Genomic DNA, 12,237 nt, shown 5'->3' with positions numbered 1-12,237 from the left:
CCGCCATGTTGGTGCTCACCGTCACTGCGATGCGAAGTGGAAGACGCCTCAGAGCTGTCACATTCACAATCGCTATGTCATATGTACTCCCGATACGTGTTTCCTTCATTGTAAAAACTACCAAGTCAACAGTTAAAAGGATTTTGAGCCGATAGGTGTTACGGCCTTGGCAAGATCGATGGAGACAGCGATCTGTTAGCTTATACACCACCCAAATAGCTATGTGGAATTCTCTCATGTGGAGATTAAACTCACGTCATTTGAACTTTGGCCAAGGTCATTATTTACTTTTAATGATGTTTATATACAAATCGAAAAGAAGATAATTGGTTTTGGGTCGTCCTTTCCGCATATCTCGTGGGATTGTGAGTTGGAGAGACGACGGTTATTGCGGGTAGGGGGTTGGCATTCTCTCAAGCAGGGATTCAACCCATGTCCTTATAAAAGGTCATTATCCGAGGTCACCGAGTCCGATCGGTGCAGCCGTTTGTGCGGCACCCGGGAAAATAACGTTATGCGGGTGTCCAAACCTGAAAATGCTGGAGGCCAAAGCTGAAATTGGAAAAACATTATAGCCTATTTTACTCCAGGAGATCCCAGGATTAACCACCCAAAATATCGTTGCGATCGGTTCAGTCGTTTTTGCGGTACATTCGAACGGACGGACGGACGGACCTTTGGTGAATTATAGTAAGATTTGTCCTGTGACAACAATGTTTTTAAAATGGCTACCATTTATATGGTATATTGTGGTATATGGTATATTAATTTGTATAAACTGTTGTTTGAATCATACAAGCATTGTATTTGGTACACACTTAAATATTCTGACTATTAGAGTCATCACATCACAGATGTGTCCAATAAAAATGGCGCCCAATTTTTAGTACGGCAGATAGGTGAAATATTTGGGAGAATTGTGCCTTTGATGATACAAGCACGAGAGTTGGAACACAGTTACAGTATGCCCTAAGGAAGATATTGGGCTATAGGGCCATCGCAGATTTGTCCTGTGACAACAATGGCGGCCATTTTTCAAAAAAGGACAAATCTGCGATGGCCCGAGAGCCAAATATCTTTCTTAGGACATACTCTGTGTGCCAAATGCCATGCTTGTATCATCAAAGGCACAATTCCTGCACCTATCTGCCATGCTAAGGGCTCTCGGTGCTTGGCCAACACTCCCAGTGCCTGCCCAACGAATGGCCCCATGACAGATTGCACATACTGTTGAACGGCACGTCCCCTCTCTGCATCCAGCCGACCCGACCCTCTGAGCTGTCCCACTTCAATCCAGCTGTGCAGATTCGTATCACCCAAGTGTGCGGCGGCAGGCCTATTCGCGTTCTTTGCCATGCCGTGAGGACTGGGATGTGGGAATGGTGGTTATTGCAGCACTGGTGAAGTGATTATTTGGTTGAAGTAAGGAAGGTTTATTTATTAAGGGAATGAGGTTGGAGTAGGGAAGATTGGTTCGGGAGGGAACAATGGGGAAGGTTCTATCTACAATCACAATGCATTTCCCTTTCCCTTTATATGAGGGGATTGGTTATCTAACTAAAAAAATTCCGATGGAAATATCAAATATCGTATCGATGGAAATTATTTTTATGTGTTGAATGTGTCTCCCCCGGGGTCTTTCCAAACCCGCAACACTACCCCCTCTTCCGTACCAGACTTGTCCCAAGTCTGCCGGCTTCTGTACATGACAAATGTAGTTTCCGTTGGCACAATTACCTCGTCTATCGGATCCCTGAGTGTGAATTTTCGACATTTTCGACTTTTCAATTTTCTGCTTCACTGCGACATGTCTCCACTTTGAAAGTAATGAAATCTAATGTGTGCGTAACTACTACTCCACATTAATCCAACGCATGTATCTCCACAGTTCTAAATTCAATTGCTAAACACATATCCAGGTGGTCTGAAACACATATTATTTACAATCTCCACACTGGTCTCCCTGCTGGCCTCTGTGTTCTTCAGTAGAAGAATGGCCATAATAAGAACGATACTTCCGTCGATAACGGTCTTAAATTGCTGACAACATGTCGGCACAGTCACACAATGAGTGGTCCTTTTGCCCAAAGCAATGAAAGTCGTCAACAGCCATCGAACTTACGTGCTCCATTCCGAATTGTTGGGGGAGCATTCCCGGCTGCCCCTCCCCCTCCCCGCACCCTAACCACAAGCTAACTTTTAAACGAGCCCCAGGTTTCCTTGGGTGGGACTCATTCCCACCCAGTCACTCCTTCACACCATCATTCATGCCTTTAATTCTCTCCTGGGCTGTCGTCGTGCATTCGCTCCATATTCCACTTTCACACACCTCTTAAACCAATCTAACTACTTTCCCTCAAACTAGCTTGTGTCTTCCCAGTCATCCTTTTAACACTATGTTGCAAAGCTAGCTACTTACCCTCTACAGGTTAACCGTCTGTAACACACTATGCCCTTAATGCTGACCTAATGCTATTCCCTCCTTCTAAAACTAGTGCTTCTGAGACCCCAGTGGACACAAATTTACCAGCGCCCCTCGTGGGTTCCAAATTTCTCCTTGATTGAGGTCCTGGATTGTGCTGGGGTCCTGGATTTCCCCCATGGAGAACCCAGTCGTGTTTGCAATGGCCATGGCTCGTGCTGCGAGACATCCGCAAACACCACATGCATATGGGCCTCCTCGCAGCCTTCACCATGCCCACTCTCACACGGCGAGACATTCTCACATCGAACATGCACACGTGCCACCTCACGGTCTCCATTGGTCCATTCTCACATCGGGGGACTTCCACACACCGAACATGTACATGAGCCATCTCGCGGAGGTCCCGCAGCCACTCCAGCCATCTGCATTTGTGACGGGGTGCATTGCATGTACCGCAAACACCCCCAGAGCATGCCGATTGCACCACATGGGTTCCTGTAGGAAATAATTAAACAATTTTAATCCCCTCAATTGTTCCCTTTCCTTAAGCCATCTGCGCTCCAGTGATTTATCCATGAGGGATCATTTACACGCTGGTCTCTCCGAGTTCATCATTAAACCAAGCAATTGTCCGCGCTTGGGCGATTTGTCGGACATGGACTGTGAGCACTCTTTGACACGCCGGTTCTCATGCGCCGAGTCTTGTGGGGCCGTCATCGTTTCCAAATTAGTTATTTTAATTTTCCTATGCTCTGGAGGCTCACTCCTCCCCTTAGTTTGGCACCCAAAAGCTAAATTTTACCTGAACCTTGCTTTGGGGTCAATACAATTTTTTTTGATGGATTCCGAATCACAAGGTCGTATATTTGAAGAATCCGACTGGATGACACCCTGTCAGCCTTGGGCAATTTAAAAAAAATGCATCAACATGCAAATTGGTTTCCACTATTAGTAAAATGCCTATAGGCTAGGATATTTTGGTTATTATCTGTGAAATCGGCATCTAACCGGCATCTGCATCCATGTTTTCAGGTTCAAGGAATGCGATTATGACATTTTGGAGAAGGTGAAGACATTTTGCTAATTACAATTATGCTAATGATGTCCACCATTCATAGAATGTCTTTATTCTGCAATATCTTCATTGTTATCAGTGACAAACTCTCGTCTAATCATGTGATTTCCTGATCAAGGAATATTATAGTATTTTAGAAAGGTACAATGCTTATTAAAAGTCTTGATTAAAGACCTTGGGTCATATTATATAAAATCTACAACCATGTAAGACATTGGTACTGTGTCTATTGGTCATGAGGTTGGTATTGATACCAACACATTATTCTCTTTCAGAACCATAGATGACTGCCTCTTAAGCCATGCTGATCCAAAGGAAGTGACCAAATCAGGACCGATTACAAAAGCTTGTCCAATCAGAATCAGAAAAATCATCTCCTGCAGCAATGTATGTGGTGATTCCCAAACAACTTGAAACTCTACTTGAATCTGACACCAACCTTACCCTTTAGTTTCATCTTAACTGTGTCTACATACACGTTAGCAGAGCAAGTGTGGTGGCACAAAAAAGACGTGGGGAACAGAAAGAACAGAATCCAGCCGAATGAAAGAGACAGCAATGTTCTGAAGTTACGGAATTCCTTTTGCAGGAGCATTGCCTTTTTGTGGTCTTGAATGTAGCTTGGGAGAATGACAAGAAGCCTCCTGATCGGTGGAGGCATGCAGTGCTGTGCCGAACAGCTGCTCCATGACATGGCAAGACATTTAAGCAGTATATTTTAGATAAGGAGGTGATGGAGATAAGGATTTTAGATAAGGATTAAGGATAATAATGTGAAGGAGGTGATGACTGGGCTGATAAAGTTCGAATTTGTGTTGAGGGGGCAGCTAGTGGCTTAAACGCTGCGGATGCTCGGTACCATGTTTACTGTATGTCAGCATTCATGCCACTTGGATCAGTCAAGGCTGCTGCAAATGTCATGAAAACGCATTACAGTAGATGAAGCATTGATTGGTGACATATTGCAGGACAAGTCTTGTATCTGGAACTTGGTGGAGTTGTTTGAGGCTTACGAGGTCCATGGTGGCCCTCTGCTATCATGCAGAAGTCTTGTTCGGCTACTCTCAGATCGCTTTGTTGCAAACCTCATCTTTTCATCTCCTGCCATTGCAAGCATTCTTGTTTTTCGAACAAGGGCGTAAAATGTGCACAAATTAGTCAACGACTTGGAAGACGATGACCTTGACATTGTGGCCCCGTGAGTTTCAAAATAACTCTAAGGACGTTCAAGGGTTTAAGCCAGATAAGGAACACGACACCATCCAAATAAACAAGGACCTGGCTGCAGAAAGCATCAGTGACACTGTTCTAACATCGCTGACCAAGTTGTCAGGGAAATTAGATAACACACTTCCTGCTATTATGGTTGGTAATCTAATTATTACCGTCCTGTCTAACCATGCAACTCCTTTGCAAATTGCACTGGGAGTACTGTTGATGGCATCCAAGGAACTTGTCCAGGAGATGTGTTCATATGGTGTGACGTGCTCCTACATGAGGTATCTGAGGTTCAATAAGTCAGCAGCTGAATCAACAACAGAGAACAATAAGCTGAGTGGCATTTCCTACTGTTAGGTGGGCATGGTGCAGACTATAGTTGATAATTTTGATGCAGAAATGTCATCCCAAATGGCAAGGTTTCAACTCATTCGCTAGCAGTCCTATTCACCCAGCCAGTAAAAAAACAAAAAAACAGCAAAAGACCGATGACATGCAGAGAACCATACTACGAATCATGAAGAATGAGACACAGTTACGTCCGTCCGCTGACGTGTATGTCGACGCAGTTATGATTACACGAAAGGGTTGCTGTCAGTTTCAAGTTGTTTCAAGTTGTTTCTGAATGCCATTACCACATACTTTGCTGCAGGAGATGATTTTTCTGATTCTGATTGGACATTATTTTGTAATCGGTCCTGATTTGGTCACACCCTTTGGATAATCACAGCAGAAGAGGCAGTCTTCCATGGTTCTGAATGAATGAATGAATGATCGTTTTAAGGCCATTTTTCCTCACTAGAGCCGGGGTTGGCCTTGCGGGCCCCATGACAATCATGGTTCCCTGTTTGAGGCAATGTTTTTATGGCCGGATGCCCTTCCTGATGCCAACCCTTGGTCGCCTCTTACGATGCGCAGGGATACGGTGTACATATTCTAAACCGGGGTACACACCGTGATCATTCATCCCAGCAAGCTGGTACTCAATTTGCCGACCTCGGAAGGATGACAGGCTGAGTCAACCCCCCTGGCGTTAATTCAGCGATCGACCGGGATTCGAACCCAGGATCCTAGGATCCCAAGCCGGCACCCTAACCGCTAAGCCAACACCAGGCAACACCACCAGGTTCTGAAAGAGAGAATAATGTGTTGGTATCATTGCCAACCCCATGACCAATAGACACAGTACCAATGTCTTACCATGATTGTAGAGTTTATATAGCATGACCCAATGTCTTTGATCAAGACTTTTAATAAGCGTTCTACCATTCTAAAATACTATGATAATATTTGTTGATGGGGAATCGCGTATGATTAAATGCCAGTTTGTCACTGATATCACTGATAACAGTGAAGATATTGCAGAATAAAAATATTCTATTAACGGCGGGCCTCATTGGCATAATTGTAATTAACATCTTCATTTCACCTTTACAATGTCATAATTGTATTCCCTGACCATAAAGACATGGGTATTGATGCCAGTTTGATGCTGATATCACAAATAATAACCAAAACCCAAGACTTGTCGGTATGTTACTGATGGTGGAAACGAATTTTCATATTGATGCATTTTAAAAATAATTCCCCAAGGCTGACAGGTGTCATCAGTCAGATTCTTCAAATATATGTGCGTGTGATTCAGAATCTATCAAAAACTAGAACGGCACTCAGCAGAGAGCATACCTCCGCCAGGTTGGACATATCCCAATGGTGAAGAATCACTTAAAACATTCTAGTATCCGAATCCGGATCTTCACCAAAATCGAATCATTTCGTCCTTGCCACATGTGCTACATCTCTGCCAAATTTCGTCCGAATCCGTCCACAACTTTTTGAGATATTTTGTTTACAAATGAACAAACAAAGAGACAGAGGTGAAAACATAACCTCCATCCACCTTTGGTGGCAGGGTAAACATTGGGTTGACCCTGCTGGCTGCCGGACTACCTCAGTCCAACTAACGGCTCTCCCCACCCAAGTCCCTATTATACCCTGTGTATACCCTGTGTTCCCTCACATTCTGGCACCTTGCGTCACACCAGGAAATCTCGGGTTCTTTATTCCCCCAAAGCTCGACATTTGAGACATGTGCTGTCAATCTGAAAATGCATTTTTTTGTTGTTGTTGTTGAGGACTGCCTGCAGTGTTTGTTAATTGTTTTTTTTTTTTCATTTATGCTCCAATTAATTATTTCAACAATATCATGCTTGCGGGTGCACCTATCTGGCCTTGCTATGCATTTTGACTGTGGTAAACTTTTCCTTCAATTTCCTCAATGCCAGATATATTGCTTGGACTGAGCAAATGTTTCCTCAAGGTGGGATAGACAGCCAACTTCAGGCGTTGCTTGAACGACTTCTCAAAACTTTTGTTGACGACGAAAGATACAAGAACAGCGAATGCTTCCTGAACCACTGCCTGAAACTGGTACGGGTCGTTTTATTATCGTTTTGTGCCACTGATGTGCAGCACTTTCTTGCAAAAAGAAAAAACATTTCTCGCTCAGTGTCCCACTGTCTGTGGAGAGAAAAGCTGCATTCGCAGGATGGTGTCACCGGTACCCAGAGTGATATTTGGGGAGTTGCTTCACTTGTTATAAGTTTCTATCACATTTTTGACTGCAGGCAAATATGATGAAAGAGCCTTTGGAAGTCTTCAGTTTTTTGTTCAACCGTGGCATTGGAAGGGCCCTCGCTCAACTGTATGTAGCTTGGGCAAAGGAGTACGAGACTCGTGGAGACATTGGCAAAGCCGACGAGGTGTACCTCTTGGGTTTTGAGAATCGTGCCCAACCGACGGAATTGCTGGAGCGTTACAGCCGGTAAGTCTTTACTTTTGAGCCTTGCGGTGTAACAGGTGAAATCTATTTATCCGTGTTTTCCAGACATCTTTGATCTTTGCTTTTTTCCCCCTCTTGTCTCTCTTTAGTCCTTCACACTTTTTTCTACTTTTTCACATTTCTTTATTCGTGCTGATTCTTGCTTTTTCTTTTATTTTTGGTCATTTTCCTCTCCTTTATCTCCCTTACCCTTAATTTCTCTTTCTTTATCTGCCTATGGAGAAGTGAATTTGAATGATTTTTTTTTGCAAGGCTTACTTGGCTGTGCCTGGATGGGTTTGAGGGTTGAGGAGCAGCAGCTGAAACCCAAATCCTATCCAGGTTCCTCCGGATGACTCCATATTTGCTCTTTGCTGTTTCATGTTCCTTCTGATGACTCCAATCCAGTATTTGGACTTTAGTTTGATTACCTCACTCTTCCAATAGCCGAGGTTGTACTGTGTAATAAAACCTTGTGATGCACAATGAAATGGCTCTCGCTTTCTCTTGGGAGATTGAAGTGGGAATAAACGTTGGATGAATTTTATTGGGAGCAATTCCTCTGCTAGTTTTCCAGTTTCTTTAAGCCTCATGATAACCGAGCTTGCTGTTCTCGATTGCTTTGCACTTCCTACTCCTCTCAAACTCTACAAGTGATCTGCAATGAAAATGCAAGCATTTTTGGTTGGTGGAATGCTATGATGACATTGCAAGATTATTATTATTATTATTATTATTTTTTTTGCGATGATGGAGCTGCCAATCCGCTGTCAATTCTGTGACGTCACATCCATGAGGAGCCCTTTTGGTTCTCACCCTGTGTCATCTTGCAGGCACTTCGATGCACGTATGGTGCGGCGCGTTGCTGCACAACTCACTGATAATACTGAGGAAAAAGGTCAGACAACATCCTTGCATGAGGAGCCTCGTGTGGTACTCAGAGAGCTGAAGACAATTGGGAAGGAGCGCTGCTTGGCTCCCATAAACCGAATGGGATCGGCGATTGAAGGTGCACGGCCTTCCAAATACCTGGAGTTTTAATATGCACCACTGTTATTGCGATAACTATCATACCAAAGTACACTCTTGCTTCTCGAATATAAATGATTGCACCGGTGACGCCATCACTTGCTCTATGTTAGTGCAGTGGTCATTTAGTTTTGAGGGTGGTTCAAATTTGACCTTGACTTTTTGCTTGCTCTGCTTTTATTTTTTATATGAGAAATCCAGCAACTTCGTTCTTTGAGTGACGTAAAACTGATGTCACACATCAACTGAAACTTACGAAATGGAGGTTTTTTTTTTAATCCAGAGTTTCTCAAATTTACATAAAACCCCATAACTTTCAACTTTCCTCCTTTGCTGGATTGTTCCTATTTTTGTTTTTAGTTTTGTGGTCATTTTCAAAAAGTCATCTGGTAGTCAATGTTTGATTTGCATGTTGTAACTTTGTGTTTTTCTTTACTGGGTGCTTGTTTTCAAAAAAATTGTCACTTTTTTTTTGTTGGTGTGCTTTCTTGGCACCATTTGGTGGTCAGTCTCTGCCACCACTGCAAGGCACCACTTGGTCTCATCTTTTCACTTTTTGTACCTGTGCAGGTGCAACTCAACTTCCGCTACCACAGGCACAGCATCAGCAGCGAAGTAAAACTGAACCCTTCTATGTGTTTGAAGAACAAGGTGCCAACGCGGTGGCCCAAGAGATATCGTTGCCACAGCCTGTCTCTCTTCCTGTCGCTTTACCTTGTGTGAAGGAGACAGAGAACAAGCCCCATGCTCACCATATTTCCAGCTTGCGGGTATGTTCCATTTTCGTGTGGGGAAGAGGAAGGAGCTACTCTAAAAATATTTGAAAATAATCAGTGGAGGAAAAAGAAATTGCAGGTGGATTGGTTAACTTTTCCTTGTTAGCAAGTATGAGGGTGCTTTATAAAAGTGCTTTGTACTTGCCAAAGCCTGGTGTTTGTGGCTACTTTACTCAAAATAACATTGTTTTGTCATTCCGTTCCAGAGCCATTTGAAGACTGATACGGGCCTGGTGTCTGACATCGTGCCTTTCCAAGATAATGCTGAGTTGATGTATGTTCATTGCCGTGCACTTAAACACTTTGTGCCTTTTTCCAAGCTGCTTTTACCTTTCACCAACATCACCTGATCTAGTTACCCTCGCCAGAGAAGAGGGTATTGCATTTGAGTCCGTCTGTTTGTTTGTCTGTTTGTGTTTGTTTGTCCGCACAGAATAAATATGATTTTCTCTGCAACTGTTGGTCCGATTGACAGGAAATTTTCACCATAGGTGCAACTCCACCTGTATAATTTTTTAAATGATATTTATGACGTCATGGATCACGTGGTTCGGCCGTCATCTTGGAAAAACCGAAAACTTTTGCACCTCTATCTCCAAAAGCGCTGAATAGAAAAAATTCAGACGGCTCATTGTGAAGAACTCTTCATGGGGAATAAAATATGTTAATGATGATGTCATAGGTGCTTCCATTATGACGTCATAATTCGACAAGTACAAAACTTAATTCCTATCAAGATGAAATTTCTTGAGCGTCATGGAGGCATAAATTGGTGGAGAAAATAATTATGTCATCGGTCATGTGGTTCGGCCGCCATCTTGGAAAAACCAAAAACCTTTGCACCTCTATATCTCCGAAAGCGCTGAATAGAAAAATTGAGACATGGCTCATTGTAAAGAACTCTCCATGGGGAATAAAACATGTTAATGATGATGTCATAGGTGCCTCCATTATGACGTCATAATTCGACAAGTACAAAACTTCATCCGATCAAATTGAAATTTATTGAGCATAATCTAGGAATAAATTAGTTTGGGGGAAAAAATAATAATGACGTCATCGGTCACGTGGTTTGGCCGCCATATTTGTTTTAACACAAAAGCCTTAAAAACCACTGAAAATACATCCTGGCGAGGGTTTGCAATCTCTGATTGCTCTTTTTCTTGTTTGTAACTTGCAAACGGCAGTATATTTTGAGCATGCATTAATTTTCAAATGAACAATTTTAAAATCGAATTGATTTGTATGCCAGAGCAGTGTGACCAAGACAGCAATCCCAACCCCAAATGCAAAGCATGTCCGCTTCTGCTTTGTATTCAAACTAAACTTGACAAAAATGTTTATAAAAATAATGTATTTTATAATTGGTATTCTCCATATCTTACTATAATTCACCAAATGTCTGTCCGTCTGTCTGTCCGTTCGAAGGTACCCCAAAAACGGCTGAACCGATCGCAACGATATTTTGGGTGGGTAATCTGAGGACCCCCTGGAGTAAAATAGGCAATATTGTTTTTCCAAGTTTTCCAAGTTTTCCAATTTTCGAGTTTTTCCAAACAAGATGGAATAATATTTACCGATATGAACAGTGATGTGGCTTTTGTTGAAATTCTACGTACCTGGAGAGAGTAGATCGACTCATGCCGAACTCTTCCTATATAAACGTGCGGCTCCGTAGTAACACGGCAGCGTGTGCAAAGCGAATGAGAAACAGGTGTCGCGGCCGCTTCCGTTTTGCAGAATTCAATCTTTTTTCAACATGGGCACCATGTACTGTTTAGATTTTGATTACTTGCGTGTGATATGATTCAACCGATGTTTATATGAATCGTTTAAAATAAAAAAAAGCCTTCAATTTCTGATATTTTGCCTTTTCATTTGGGCTTCCCAATTGAAGCCCCACCCGTAGAGCGGGTACCGTTGCTAGTTCTCATAATAAAGGTTTGTTGAAAATTTGATGACAAAAGCTCAAATGGTGAAAAAGTTATGGCCTTTACGCGCTCACGTACACTTTGCCGAATATTCTCCTCCATGTTGAATGCCGTTATTGATGGTTTTGAGATTTTCCTAATTTGAGAAGTCTAGTTTCTGGACATCTTTGGCCTAATATCCATATTCTTTTGTCCTTCATTTCGGTTAAGTGATCTGAGATATTGCATGATGAATGTCAGCTGTTCTGAAATGTATCCTATACAGGACGCCGAGATGTGTGCAGCCGCTGACCGACGTGTTGAGCACACGCGAATCTCTGCCCGAGACTGACCTTGCGACAATTTTGCAGTCGTTCGACCCAGACCCAAAGCCTCGTGAATTGCGCATGTACTGCTGGAAATTGGTTTTTGGTGGCCCTCATGAGCTCAGCTTTGAGGAGATCCATGCTGAGCGCTATAGGCAGCAGCAAGCTCGACGTGCAGGTGGTAAGCAGTGATTTCTGGAATTGTAAACACTGATGATTAATTATTCATGCTGAACCCTAGGGTGCATCAAATGCCCCATTAAAAAAAAATCTAGTTATACTTTTTTAAATTACACTAGCCCTATATAGCATTTCTTTAAAATATTGCGCATTTTCAATGTTGTTTAGATTCCCCACTAGGATCGGGTAGACATCGGGTACCCCTGCGAATGGGTTGCTTTGCCCAAATGTAATTTTTCGAATTTTATAAAAGACAACTTTCTTTTCATAATTTGGGGTCACCGATTCCAAAAATGGCGTCTAAAAGGTGGTGAGATAAAAGTTGCTAAAGATTTTGTTCAATTTTTTTCAAGAGTCATGTAATTGGGTAAACAATGAATGAAAACAAGAATAATTTTTTATTATTCTCTTCGAAACATGACTAGTTGATACATTTGTGGGATTTCCCCCGGCTTCATCAATTAAAGTCTTCGTGCA

The 12,237-nt window shown here is 42.6% G+C and overlaps 1 protein-coding gene across 9 annotated transcripts in view; it reads left to right on the top strand.

Moving 5' to 3' along the window:
- The window catches only part of LOC137435484 (uncharacterized), a 131,240-nt gene that overhangs the window by 24,160 nt on the left and 94,843 nt on the right, over window positions 1-12,237 (top strand). For all 9 annotated transcript variants that reach the window (XM_068129304.2, XM_078784265.1, XM_078784264.1 and 6 more), the window contains exons 3-8: window positions 7,004-7,148; window positions 7,346-7,542; window positions 8,373-8,548; window positions 9,139-9,338; window positions 9,551-9,618; window positions 11,541-11,761. In XM_068129304.2, coding sequence (XP_067985405.2) covers window positions 7,004-7,148; window positions 7,346-7,542; window positions 8,373-8,548; window positions 9,139-9,338; window positions 9,551-9,618; window positions 11,541-11,761 — 1,007 coding nt within the window. The remainder of the gene's footprint in view (window positions 1-7,003; window positions 7,149-7,345; window positions 7,543-8,372; window positions 8,549-9,138; window positions 9,339-9,550; window positions 9,619-11,540; window positions 11,762-12,237) is intronic.

The sequence above is a fragment of the Myxine glutinosa genome, chromosome 9 (genome assembly GCF_964187855.1).
Source record: "Myxine glutinosa chromosome 9, kmMyxGlut1.1, whole genome shotgun sequence".
NCBI classification, from domain to species: Eukaryota; Metazoa; Chordata; class Myxini; order Myxiniformes; family Myxinidae; genus Myxine; species Myxine glutinosa.
Note: the sequence above shows the minus strand (reverse complement) of the source record. Positions and strands in the feature narration are given on the sequence as shown.